At 35.1% G+C, this 14936-nt stretch overlaps 1 protein-coding gene across 8 annotated transcripts in view; it reads right to left on the reverse strand.

Annotated features, from left to right (window-relative positions):
• Nucleotides 1–1672: 1672 nt before the first annotated feature.
• The window catches only part of LOC136854010 (protein abrupt-like), a 135519-nt gene continuing 122255 nt past the window's right edge, over nucleotides 1673–14936 (reverse strand). For 6 of the 8 annotated variants that reach the window (XM_067129979.1, XM_067129982.1, XM_067129981.1 and 3 more), the window contains 2 exons: nucleotides 11361–11632; nucleotides 1673–5567 (listed from right to left, as the gene is read on the reverse strand). In XM_067129979.1, the coding sequence (XP_066986080.1) occupies nucleotides 11365–11632 (268 nt within the window). In that variant the 3' untranslated portion in view covers nucleotides 1673–5567; nucleotides 11361–11364. Of the gene's footprint in view, nucleotides 5568–9627; nucleotides 10040–11360; nucleotides 11633–14936 lie in introns of all 8 variants that reach the window. The other 2 variants (XR_010857594.1, XR_010857593.1) reach the window with 1 other exon arrangement.

The raw sequence follows: 14936 nt of genomic DNA on the forward strand, positions 1-14936 counted from the left end.
AGGATCGGATAAGGGTGAAAGTTGGTAAGTGTATATTTTATAACCCTACCTAATTTTTGCAAGTATTATTCAGTACCTAAGTTCAATAGTTCTGGTACTTATCAGAGTAAAAGTGTGTTTTCTCTGCCAGAGCCATGAAAATCGCAGTTAAGGGTCTTGAATACGTTAGTGACGTTAACCTGTGACGTCACAAGGCTCCACCCACAGTGAAGAGAGTTTACGTATGGGGAAAACGTTTCTTCACTGTGGCTCTGCCCATTTGCTGGTGACATATTCACTGATTAATGTTAGTACCCATCCTAGGTTTCAGCGATATCAATGATGGCGAGCGTTCTCAGTAATTTTATTATTATTATTATTATTATTATTATTATATATTAATATATTTTGGAGGTTTCATCGCAGCTTCCATAGCATTATGTATAGTGTTGTTGGGAGTAAGTTGTTACTTTGGAATTCTTCCAATTTCTTGATATTCGTATTTTTTCTACTCTACAAGTAATTCATCCACATAATGAACCAGTCTATAGCTCATTTGTTAGATCTACATCTATTCAGGGCAAGAATACAAAAAGAACCCATTATGTTTTACCGCAGGTTTCAACACTATAGCCTTCTATTTGCAGCAAGTCAGGAGCGGTCACTAGAAGTAGAATTCAAATGAAATGCAATGATACCTAATTTCCCTCAATTTTTAGAGGTGTAAAAGTCAACGCCATTGTTTTATTTCAGTTAATGTCTTGCTGCAAATAAAAGGTAGTGGTAGGAATCAAGATTTTGAGGGCAAGCTATTATTTACCTATTTAATATCAATCCAATGTAACATGGTTTATATTGATATGCATGGAAGGGAAAATATATTGGAATCAGTTTGAATGAGGAACATCTTGTTATAATTGTTTTCATAAATATGTTTTAGATATACAAATAAAACTAGACGTCTAACACTATACATAATTTATTTACAAAATGTCTTCATCGTCACTCTCGAGGAAGAGTTCATCATCCCCGCCCTCATCATCACAAGTGATGTCAATGACTGGTTCCTGAATCCACGCTCTCATAGATGTTGTCTAACAGCTCCTGCCCACCCTTCTGGGGTGGCCAAGTGACTATTACCCACCATAGAAATAATTACCTGTTCACGCTATAGTAAATCTTGTCACAGGTCTTCTTGCTTGTATACAAGTGGCAAGCCGTAGCACAAATGCAGTCTTGCAACCACAGGGACAATTCCATATCATGCTGGCCATTATTGAATTTGTTGAAGCCTAGACTGTGTGAGCATATCCATTCACTGCCTACCTGATGGATGGGCGGAGCCTCATGACGTCATGTTATGTTTACATAACGAATTGTTTTAGGATCCTTGTCTGTGATTTTCTCGGTTGCGGCATCGGCGACTTCATTTTACTCAATAAATATCAAAACAATCAAACTCGGGTACTAAATAATACTTGCAAAAATTAGGTAGGGTTATAAAATATACACAAATAAACCCCCTTTAACAAGCACTTTGAGATACTGGAAAAGTGATTTGTTGTGTTGTTCAATTCACGCGAGTTTTTTTTTTTTTTTTTTTTTTTTAGATGTGAAACTGAAAAGATGTCCAAAAGAAGTGAACAGTTGAAATGGAATATATTTATCAAGATGTAGAAGTAAAATACAAATATAAACATTTTTCCTTTTTATTAACTATTGCTACATTTTAACATAGTAAAAATGGACATTTTTTTTCTCTCAAAAAATCTTTTTACCTGTAATGAACATAAATTTGTACAAGACACATTTTTCTGTACTTTATGAAAATCTAGTAAAAATGGACATTTTTTTTTTTTTCTCAAAAAATCTTTTTACCTGTAATGAACATAAATTTGTACAAGACACATTTTTCTGTATTTTATGAAAATCTTGTGTATGCAATAAACTTTTATCCTTATATAAAAGTAAACTCCCTATTTTCCAGTTTGCAAAGCAAATTAAGAAAAATTCTTGAATTTACAGCTAAAAAAAAACTCCTCTTATGAAACATACATTTCTATCACCATATTTCCTTTGCGCTGTTCAAGGGGCAACATGGTGCTTTTACAATAAACTATGTTTTACTGCAATCCATTAATCACAAATGGCCCCATGCTGTGTGAAAAGGACCCAGTCACATTAAGATGATAGATCTTGAAAGAAAAATCGTTCTGCTGTGCATGCCAGAGTCACATTCCACTGTCCTGCAAGGTAACATATCATTCCTCTGTGCCAACCTCCAACTCAGAGTGAGCGGATGCGAGGAGGCACAAAAAATTACACAATCACTTGAAATTCTTATGTCAAATGATGTCATCTACTTCCTAACCCTTAAGGTAACAATGATGTCATCTGCCAAATATTTCTGTCAAACTTTGTGTCATTTCGACTTATTCTTCTGGTATTTACTACAATAAAATAAAAGTATCCAGCTTTAAAATGACACCAAAACCAACTTCATTAAGATGAAAAATAAGTTCACAGCAATAAAAGAGAAATATTGATATGTTCACAGTCAGTCCTTGTGCTCTGCCTTCACAAATTCTTAAAACTCCAAAATCTTAAAGTACTCCTTTGAAAGAATAGACATGGCTGGAAGAATTCTGTCCACTGGTGGTACTTCACAACTTGAGGGCTCTTATAGGGCAGAGATCATTTTAGGAGAGGAATGCGGGGGCAGTAATAGCAAAGAGCTCAAGAACGAGCAACTTTCACTGAAAAGCATTCATGGCAAAAAACTTCAGGGCAAAGGCAAGATCCACCAAACAATCAGGAACATAGTCTTGAGGGTCAAATCCAGGAAGGAAGCATCTGATAGGTTCATTGGGGCCATAATGAAGCAGTGCAACTCAAAGGTCAAACCCCAACCAAAAGGTTCAATAGCAGCCCATGGAAGACAGACAAAGTGACAAAGCAGGTAAGAAATGTTGTTACCACTGCCTAAGCCTAACCCTTGATGGAGGAAGACTGAAGAGCAGACATGTTGATAACTTTCATGGCAGAGAGAGAGAGTGTGTTAACAAGAAACCTGCTCATCACACCAAACCGCTAATTTCACCTACTCCTGTTGGTATAAAGCTGCGGTAGACGGCAGTGTGGTGACAACTGCTACATCACCTTCAGAAAAGCTCATTTCTCTGAGGCTACTCTCAATAATTGATACACATGAATATGCAGTAACTCCTGATGATTGTAAAACTGGTGAAAGTGGGGATATTTTAAAGACCCCTCCAACTGGGAAGAAGCCTGAGACTACAACAAGACGTAGGAGATCCTGGAACCAGACGTCAGGAATGTCACTAGAAGTTATCTCAGTTGACCATCTGCTGTTTCCCGTAGCTTACATGCCTAGGACTTTCCTCTTGGAACCATGTCCTTTTGTTCAAGATTCAAACATGAGGGACCCCAGCAAAGGTTTGAAGTCTCAAAAACACCAGGAGATTGGGACTAGGTGGAACCATAGCACTCCCTTCAGCAGATTCTGCTGACCCTGCTACCAACAAAGATTGCAGAGCACTCTTTATGGACAGGGTCCTGATGTACTGTGGCATGAAGGCTGCCTTCCAACACGAATAGCTGAATACAAGAGAGCAGTCTAGTACATGGAAGGACAGAATTTGAGGCCAGACAGGTAAGTAAGGGCATGCAAATGTAAGAATAACCAAAATGGAGGTCGCTAAACACATGGGACCAGGGTCCTCAATATGAGACAGAAGCATGAGGGGCACCAACATTGGCAACAAGACAGTGGACAGCTAAGGAGGAGCCACAGATTGCAAGTTTGTGGTTACTTTATTTATGGAATAATAAACTATAGTAAGGAACTGATCTTAGAGGACAGCAGAAACCTGCATCGTGAGTCTGGCCATAAAAGCATTTTCTGTCAAAAATTTTCCAGCAATGGAGGAGTGGTTGAAACAGCCAGCATCCAGGTAATACAAGGTTCATTGGATGAGAGGATGGGGGTCACGTTGAGACATGAGATGGTTGATGACAATCCAGTGCTCATTCTCAACAGGTAAAGGCAGTATCACAGAAGAGGAGGCTTCATAAGATAAGACTCAAGATTTGACAGTTGTGATTGCAGTGCAATGAGAAGAGAGCAAGGAATCACTAATGGCAGCATTGGAAGCACAATGTTTATACACATACTACTGAGTGTATATGAACCACTGATCAATGGACCAGTTGACACACACGCTTAACACATCTGGGGGAAAACTGGGTCTACTGCAAGAGCAGAGAACTTATACCCGTGCCCATAAAAGCAAGCTCAGGCATGATTAGATATGCTTCCCAGAAGGCTAGCACAAGCAGGGGAAGTTCACAATAAAGATACAACACACAATCCTAAGCAATCAAAAATCATAAAGGTCAATAATGAACAGCTGAGACTGAAACTGATGAAAAAGCAAAGCATTTGCTGAGAAAAGAAAACAACCTTAAAATAAGGCCAATGCCAGAAGAAAAAATGACATAATTAATTTTAAAACGGAGAAAGCTTGGTATTCAAGAAAGAATTTATACTAAACTGAATCACATGAAAAGGCTGAAAATTAAAAGTAGAGTGTTATCAACTGAAAGGCAAAAGTCAGTCGAGTAATACATTAAAAATTCAAACCACATCTGAAAGTGAATTAAAGATATTAATGAATGAAAAGAAATGAATGACACAACACAATAACAGGAACACATTATTAATCCTGGGAAGCAAAAGCAGCAGAACCAATTTTGAAGAAATCAAACAAGAATGACATGTTGCTTTGCAAGACCGTGAGTGAGTGCAATTCAGGCTTTCACAGTGGGACTTTCTTCCTTTCAAGGTCTATCAAGTTGAGCTGGGTCCATTTCACACTGAGTAAGGCTATTTATGACTACAGTAATTCGTTCAAAAGAACAGGTAAACAGATTTTCTTTCTATAGTCAATATATCAAAGATATAATTTTTTTTTTTTTTTTTTTTTTTTTTTTTTTTTTTATATAAATCTGATGTTCCCCATACAAACTCAATACTGTACTTAGTCTATTTATGCATCTGCTCAAATCCTAGACACTCCAATTTGCACAAGATCATCTAGTAGAAAACCCACCTAGCAGTTACACACATGACTGGTCCAGACAAGTACTAAACAGGAAAATCAATTTTCAGTATGAATGAATTGGATCAAAAGCACAACAGGGTTGGGTGGTGGACTTTCAAGATAAAATTATTTGGCTGTAAAGAAAAAATTTAAGTGTGAATCAGGCTGCCTGGAGATCGGTGTCCTGAAAGGCAATGTCAGTTACTGATCTAACAAGTGTATGTGGAGTTCTCTGCACAGAATGGTTCCTAAGGTAAGAAGAGTAGTAAACTGGATCACATCTTTCTTACAACTTCTATCTGGGGTGAAAACTCGTCAACAAGATGGAGAGGTGCTTCCCAAGTTTTTTGTGTGCACCCTCACCCTCGTAGTGGCATGTGCCATGCTTCATAAATAGTCTGTCAATAAGGTAGGCAGAAAACTGTAGAGTCCATGGCCATCCTAGTACTTTTCAACTTGTGGCATCTGTAGGAGACAAGAGAAAAAAAAATCTTTTTATCGATGCACTATACTTTTCAAGGACAATTCTTGTTATGAAGCCTCAGGCTACCAAGCATCTAACTTCAAGATCCCACTCAGTCAGTTGTTCATTACTAAAATTTTTCTCAGCAATTTCTCCTTAGCTATGGCAAATTACTCATTCCTCGTACCATTTTTTATCTTCCCTTGGCATTATTCCTACCTTTCAATCTTTACTTTTATTCTCACTTCATCTATATTGTAAACAGGAGCCATCTAATTGCCGGTGTTATTACACTCCACACACTTACGTTTCCTGACATCATTACTTCTCCAAACCTCACTTCTGTAAGCTGGAGTCTTTCCATCTATATTTGCTGACAAGAACATTCTTCCCAGGCACCCATGGAAGATAAAAAAAAAAAAAAATATGATATTTGAACAGAGGCTTGACTAGAGTCCGGCTTCTTGTTTCCTGTTGCACCTACTGCAAGTGGTCCTCTGCTTTGAATGGTAATGTGATTGTCAACTCTGGAATGCCATGCCTTTGTGAAGGCAAAAAATATCTTGAAGAATGTTTTTACTCAAATCCTACCTCCTTACAGGTACGGCACTAATGAAAACTTCTTTTTGCAAATTCTGTGGCCTAAACATTTCTTCCATCCAGCCATAAGAGTATAAGCTTATAAGGCTTACTCCGAGACCCACAACTGCGGGCCTCGCTCAGTCAATGAGCTTGGTTAGTATTCCATACGGTATTTGAAGTGCTGAATGACCTCACAGGTCCCAGCACTTGGCCTTTGACCTAAATTCTACATTCTATTCTATTCCATACAATATTTGCAATTGCGGTTTCAGCAGCTGCTGCTTTTCAGTCCAGCAACTGCCATGATATTGAGTAGGTAGTTGATGCAAGCTGTAAATGAATTTTGTACGTTTAAAAAGCTTATATCTTAAAATGTGTATCTTTAACGTTACACAAAGCTGTTTAAGAGTTAAACTATATAATGTCAGGTTAGTACTGTCATCAAGCATATTTTACTTGCTGGTGTTTACCTCTAATGGCATTTTGTGATTTATCTTTGTTCTGTTGTACATCCAACACTATTGTTGTAGGACTGTTGGCTTTTGGTGTTCATTCTTGTTATGGCCAGAAGAAGTGTGGCTTCTATCTCTTAACCCTTAAATGCCGAGCCTCTATTTACAAAAGTGTCTGCCATATGCCAGCGGCGTTCGGGAGTTAGCGCCGAAGCGGAAAAAAGTTTTTTTTTTTAATCAGAACACGCTTAGTTTTTAAGATTAAGAGTTCATTTTTGGCTCCTTTTTGTGTCATTGCCTGAAGTTTAGTATGCAACCACCAGAAATGAAAAAAATATCATTATCATATATAAATATTGTATACAAATCGCGCTGTGAGCAAAACGGTTAAAGCCAAGTTATTTTTTTTTTTTCTTTGTATTGTACACTAAATTGTGATGATTTTGGTATATAACAAATTGTAAAACCATCAAAGCAACACAGAGAAAATATTATCACAAAATGATGCATGAATTCCTAATGCACGGACGTAAAAAAGTTTTTTTCAAAAATTCACTATAAATCGAAATATTGTGCTAGAGACTTCATGTTTGTTGCAAAATGAAGGTAATTGATTGAATATTACTAGACTAAGTGTTTTAGCTTACATTTGCAGCTTTCGACCATTTCGGTTGAGTTAAAGTTGACCGATGGTCAAATTTTTTCTATTTATCGTGATTTATTTGAAAATATTTCAAAACTGATAAAAGCTACAACCATGAGTTATTTTTTGTTGTATTCTACATGAAATTGTGCATATTTTCATTATATAAAACTTTATGTAACGGCTATTAGAAAAACGGTGCAAACATTACGATAAAGTGACGAAAGAATTTCTGAGATTTTCGGCCGAGTTACCACGCGCGGACGTAAGGAAAGAGTTTTTTAAAAAATTCACCATAAATCGAAATATTGTGCTAGAGACTTCCAATTTGTTGCAAAATGAAGATAAATGATTGAATATTACTAGAATGGAAGAGTTTTAGCTTACAATTGCGTTTTTCAACCATTTCGGTTGAGTCAAAGTTGACCGAAGGTTGAAATTTTGGCAGTTATCATGATTTATATGAAAATATTTCCAAACTGATAAAAGCTACAACCATGGGTTGTTTTTTGTTGTATTTTACATGAAATTGCACACGTTTTCATATATAAAATTTATCTAACGGCTAATATAAAACGGTGCAAAAATTACGACAAAATGACAAAAGAAAATCTGAAATTTTCGGCAGAGTTACCGCGCGGATGTAAGGAAAAAGTTTTTTTTCAAAAATTCACCATAAATTGAAATATTGTGCTAGAGACTTCCAATTTGTTGCAAAATGAAGGTAAATGATTGAATATTATTAGAATGTAAGAGTTTTAGCTTACAATTGGGTTTTTTTACCATTTCGGTCGAGTCAAAGTTGACTGAAGGTTGAAATTTTTTGTAGTCGACGTACAGTACGTCCACTTGGCACCCGACAGACAGTTTTAGTCGCCGTACGATATGTCCAGTCAGCTCAACGTCATTTCTTTTTTGTAATAGTAATAGCTACATTTACCTTCAACTTTAAGCTTTACTAATCCACTACAGGTCGATTTTGGAATGTGTATATATACTGCATGTAAGTTTGTAAATTTGATTTTGCTTTGCTTAATATGTTTCATGATTTTCATTTCTTTTGTTACCTTTCTTGATTTAAATTTATCGATGTCAGGTGACTAAAATAATTGTTAAGTGTTATCGATTAGATGTGTTAATGTTACATATATTTTGTGTTGTCAATCTGATGTGTCAATGTTAAATATGTTTTCTATTAAATTTCAGATACACCAGTCGGCATGTGTGCATAAATAAAGTGCAAATAAAAGTCAAAATTTTCATTCCAAATACACATGATCCAACAGTAGTTTTTTGAGGTTTAATTAACACTGATTTCCTTTGAATAATGGTAGAATGATCATTGGAATACCCTGAACCAGAGGTTTTAGATAATGTCAATAAAAGGGGCAACTGCAACTGATGGTGCCAATAATGTCAAGGATGAGTCTAGCCAAAGGTCTGACTTGGGGAGCCCTGCCAGATTGTCAGATGAAATGTCTTCCTTAACAGAAACTATCATGGAATAAGGCAACACCAAGTGAAAAAGAAAATGACTCGGATGCTGACAAGACACTTAAATGATTTGTGGATATAAGAATATCTTTTATAAGATTTCCTACTAAAATAAAACTTCTACTGCTTGGGAGTAAATCCTGACTCATCTCGCTGGTTAATTCAGGAGTGCACACCTGCCCAGTAATGGGGGTCATTAATGAAACCACGAAGAATCTAATTCTTGATGGGTAAATCTGAGCAGTGTCTTTGAGGCACCTCAAAACCCACAATACTTAATAGGATCGGGAAGTCTTGAGGTAGCATCATCATCAAACAACATTACACTGTAAATACAATCCTGCAGACAGGCTGCCAGCAGAGCTAAATCCTGCACAATACCACTAGCTAAACAAACAAAATAATATTCCTACAATACATATGGGCACCTGAAACATAAGAAGGTAAGCTGTGTAAGCAACTTATGGAAACAAAATTTCTTTGTGCTGAATTAATATCCAAACTTCATGAAATAATTTTTATTCCTAGAATTTTAAGCACTGTTAAGACCAACAACCTGTACCATTCATACACATATAACACACTATAAAAAACCACACTCAAAACAGACCTAAATAAGGTGGCATTTAAAAGAATGAACAAAGCACACTTTGGAGGGGAATAGTTAACATAGAAATAATTAACCAAACCTTCTTGCAGCAAACCCCAGAGCACAAAAGGGATAGGGAAGTATTCATATTCAATCAATAAACCTGGTAAATTCATCTTGCGAGTAACCAAATCTGATGAAAGCACAAGTTACCCACTGGAAAAAAAGTACAGGTCATCAGTCTTAATTGTGCACAAACTGGGTAATTAAATTAATTACTTGATACAAGTGTTCTCAAGCACCTTCATCAAACTTTCCTTTGCCCTGTGACTCTTCTGCTGCACGTAGTCTGTCTGGCCGTAATGAATGAGCTGAATAAAGCATGAAAATAAAAAATGAAACTTAAGAAAAATTTAAATAATGAAGTCTAAGTACTGCTAAGCACACTATTAACTGTTGCATTTAACCTACCTAAAAGTTGTTCTATTTTTTCTTACTTTTGGAACTGGAGATTGTGGGGATTTGCACAGATGCTAAGTAAAAAATTTTTTTTTAATTATCTGGTTTCACATTCTGATACAAATTTACATTTCCATACAAAAGAGGTACAACATTGAGTATTTTAAAATTAGTACACCAGAAAAATTACATTTCATGTTCCTTCAAATCCTGATAATGTTTGTTTTTTGATGCTCCTTATGTGTCTGTCAGATCCTGTAGAAATGAAAATAAAGTTTTCACAACAAAAAAGTAATTTCTTTTAAAAAAAATTTGTTCATACAGCCACTACATGACTTACCTGCTTTGTGGTAAAAAAATTGTAACAGAACCTTGGTCCCGTTCAAAATAATTAGAACATGGAAACCAGGTCACATCCATAAACTGCAAGAATATAGTAGAGGTGAGGGCAGAAATTCACGTTATGAGTTACGGGCTTACATGAAAAAATGTTCTTTAAATTCATGATGAAACCATTATTTATAAATAACCAAATTAATTTTTGATAGTGTAGCTGCTGTTTGTCCTCACAAGTCAGCCATGTTTGCCACTATTCTTAGATCTGCAATTGTGAAAACAAAGTGCTTTATCAAGGTTAGATCTGGAACTGTGAAAACACCAAGTGCCATATCAAAGTCAGATCTGCAACTGTGAAAATACCAAGTGCCATACTAAAGCTAGATCTGCAACTGTGAAAACCCCAAGCGCCTTATTAAAGGGATGCTATGGCTATATGCTGAAAAAAGTTAGGTGCATAGTCTTAAGCCCCCTAAAAAATGAGGGCAAGAAGGTTCACTACACTTGCTAACCCTTAACACCTCTGTTAATGATATTTTTATATGTAAACAAAATACTCAAAACAAAAACACAAATTTCCAACTTAGCAGTCACCAGGAGTCCGGCAAAATGTCCTCACCTGCTGGTGACCAAAGAAAAAGTGCTTGGTGATGAAAGATGTGAGGGGTATGCCATTACTCACCCCCTCAAACACCCACTAACTTCTTTGTTACCAAATTTCAACAACCAATTATAGCTCGCACTTGGATATATTACTACCTAAAAGACAATGGTCTGTATTAGTGGAGGAACAAAGGCCAAGTTCAGTGTCATACAGAAAAGCACACCTTAATTAGATCTACTGTTGAAAACTGTGACAGTAACTAATGCCCTTCTGATAAATATTACAGTAGTCAAATCATAGCACTGTTGTCTAATGCCTTGTTTTTCTTAAGGTCCAGCTTTTTCCTTGAATCAATATTAGTACTTACAAAGCCAACAAAAATGTGTTATACACTAAACATATAAAATAATAAAATTCTTAAAAGCTCTGAAAAGCCTATTTTATAAAATTATAAATACACAAAATGATCAATAATTAGAAGAAAGTAAGCATAAGAATCCACTGACAAAAATTTCACCAATGCAGAAGATGGAACAAAGATGTGTATAAAATCAATAATACTGAATGCCTGCAAAATGGAAGAGATACATCAATGATGTTCAGAAATCAAAAATAAATAATATAAATAAAACTCACCTACTCATTCCACACCTGTTGATTCAGACTTCCCACTTTTGGCAAAAAGGCCAGCCACATTAAACTGAAGTGACTTCCTTCCACTTTGAAGAAACTCACTTTCTTTGGAAGGAATATTCTCTCTTTCAGTAACAGATGCTTCCATTTTATTTTCAGTGATACTTGAGCTCAGTTGATCCACATCCAAACCACTTCCACCAGATATCCCTTCAATCATAATGGGGTGCTTTCTCGGTCTCCCAACTGGTCTTTTTAGAGAAGATATAGACTCACTAGAAAGAAAATAAATGTTTAGTTATTTTTGTATCTGTAAACTTATTACTACAAAGTAATAATTCATGGGTGCTTGAAATCTAACATATAAAGCACAAAACTTGACTGATTAATGTTTATTGTAAAAAAATGTTGAGTGGCCCCCATGGAGCTGGCAATAGTGGAAAGCCTTTAAACTCTGAAGTTGCAACCTTCTCTCAGTAACTTTAAACTTCAAGTACTCTGAGATATGTTGAATTGACATCAAATAATATACCTATGCATATTTTTATATCTATGTTTACCTTCCAAGAGTTTACATTCTAACAATGTCAATATAAATTGGCAACATCATGGTTATCTATTTTTTTTGTCTTATTATAAGTTTTATTATTGAATTTAATACAATTTGTGGGTAGAGTAATTCAAATACATCTTAGTACTGCTTTCAATTTAGTAAATCACAATGCATTTACTCATAAACTTCAACATCTTGGAGTGGGTGGATATATTTTAGATTTCCTTCAAGGTTTCCTTACGGTAACTGTTCATAGGATCTTTGGTTAACCAAGACCTATTGTGTCTTGAATTCCACAGGGTAGTATTTCTTGTTTCACTTATTTTTAATATATAATAGAAAACAAGAATGTTAAGTATGCCAAAGATGCAACATTTGTGGGTGGCGCAGTCTCCACTTATGAGAAATGAAGCTGTCCTTAGTCTCACTTGTGACATGGAGTGGATTACTGAATACCATAGCTGGTGGGGTTTGAGGCAGAACTCTAGTAAAATGAAAACACTATTGATTAGCAGATCTCATACAGATTTTCCATCTCATCCTCCCCTATCGGTGGATGGGAATTTGCTGAATGAGTCTGAAGCTTTAACTATTCTTGGTTTGACTACCAACTCACATCTTACTTTTGAGAGGCATCTGTTAAAATTGTCAGCAAATGTTGCCTGAAAGTTGGGTAATGTACATAACGCCTTATATATTTACAACAGTGATAAATGCAATGCAATCTGTTTTAGGTCATTTGTGCTTCCTTTACTAGAATACTGTTCTCCATTGCAGATGTCTGCTTCTGCCAGAGGTTTACCTCTTTTAGATAGAGTGTTTCATGGTGGTAGGTTTCTGTTTCCTATCATTGGCAGCTATGACTTGCACTATTGACGGATGGTCTTTTGTTTGTCAATTTTTCACATGCTGTATTTTAACAGAGATCATTCACATTCACAATTGATCGCTGATCATCTTTTCCTGCCAAGAGCAATCAGATCTGCTAAACAGCAGCACCAATATGAAGTAAATGTGCCTCACTGTCAAACTTATCAGTTCCAGAGGTCCTTTATTCCTCATACTGTTGGACTGTGGAACAGTCTCCATGAGGATTTTGTCCTACTGGAACTTCAAAAGTTCAAGAGAAGATGCAACGCATTACTACCCTAAAAGAATCCTCCTTGTATTTTAATAATTTACTTACATTTTCATCTATTTATTCACCAATTAGTTTATTTATTTTTCCTTTTCTGTAACTGATCTCTTCTTTCTGTATTTCCCGTTACCTTCTGCCACTCCTTTCAAATGAACACTGTGTTTTTTGGAAGCTTGAATTTCGAACCAGTGGCCCCTGTGGGCTTGTTACATATGAATGGGGTTCATCTTCTGAATAATAATAATAATAATAATAATAATAATAATAATAATAATAATACAGAATTTTAGTATTTAAACAAAGTTTACTAACACTAGCTTGTTATTTTTATTGTACATTTCAAAATCAGAGTTAATACATTTATTAATGCATCTAATATGATTACTATGTGGTAACACTATTACAGAGTATTAAAATCAAAGGAAGACAGCATAAAATTACCAGGACCTACAGGATTACTGTTACATGACTGAATCAATTCTAGCACTTTGTTATTATTTTTAATGATCCAGTATTACTTATACTGTTAATTATTTGATAAAACTTTATCTAAAAGTAAATTAAGCATAATATTAATAAGACAAATTTTTAATCAATTTGTATTTTTCAAAACTAACAAACTTGAGGACTTTATGTGTGGGGAAAATCAATCCAGCGCAGCTGGATCCAGTTAAAAATGGAACAAGGTTTGGTAGCATGAGTGTACAGTATCAGTATATCTAAATTTAGAATGACTTCATGAAATTTGGTATGGTGCACAAGACAGACTATATGAAAAGTTAACACTTTATAAGACTGACGTGTGACTACAAACAATTTATCAATATATTTTTACCACAACTGTACATCTCAAGGTTATAACTAGGCTCTACATCTGAGACTAAAACTTGAGCATAATATGTAAGAATTCATTAAAATCACCAAATTTATCTCTGTCAAGACTTCTTATGCTTACAGTTTTATTACTGAAATTATCATAAAAAATTTCATCATAAATACCCTGTAAAAGTTTTGTTGCTAACTGAGGTCACTGAACTATTATCAGCTGTCATTAAGTGTTAGGGATAAAATCTTTTTAACTTTACATTAAGGATTTCCTGCCTCGAGTCTTCTTTGTCTGTCATTCACAATGTCAAGAATACTACTGTAGAATTTGCATGTTTAAAGGGGCGTGTTTTAAAATGGCCGTACATACTCATATTTGCTGGGATAATTATCTCAATCATAATCATTACTATTGCAGTCGACCCCGTTATTCGCGGAGGATGCATACCACTAACCCCCGTGAGTAGCTCAAATCCATGAATACTTAAAACCCCTCCAAAAATACTTATAACTACCTATTTTGATAGTTCCAAAAAAAAAAAACTTTAAAAATGCTTATACCTTAATATTTTAACAGTTTTATCACAAAAAGTGCATTTAGTCATGAAAATGATATGAAAATACAGTAATATTTAATACTACACTGTACTAAACAAAACACTACATTCAACCAAATAAACAATTCCTGCTCACTTACATACTGGTATATTATTCAATATCAGAGATAGCTGGACATGATTTACATACAGTATTTTGTCATAAAACTTTTATGTAATGTTAACTGGTGTAAATTAGGTAAGAGTTAATTATACATGTAGAAGTAAATGATATGGGAAATATAAAATTAACTGAATTAAGAAGAAACCAATCATCAATTGAGTTAAGTACTGTTAAGCTAAGAAAAAGAACAGAACTGAAATAGACATAATAAAATTAACTGGCAATATTTCTGTTAACAAGGATTAATTAGAATTAACTGACATGTACACAGCAGCAAGCCATTACTGTATTAGTAATCAGCATTAAGTACATTACTATAATAAGAACTCGAGTAATAAAAAAT

The sequence above is a fragment of the Macrobrachium rosenbergii genome, chromosome 28 (assembly GCF_040412425.1).
Source record: "Macrobrachium rosenbergii isolate ZJJX-2024 chromosome 28, ASM4041242v1, whole genome shotgun sequence".
Taxonomy (NCBI): domain Eukaryota; kingdom Metazoa; phylum Arthropoda; class Malacostraca; order Decapoda; family Palaemonidae; genus Macrobrachium; species Macrobrachium rosenbergii.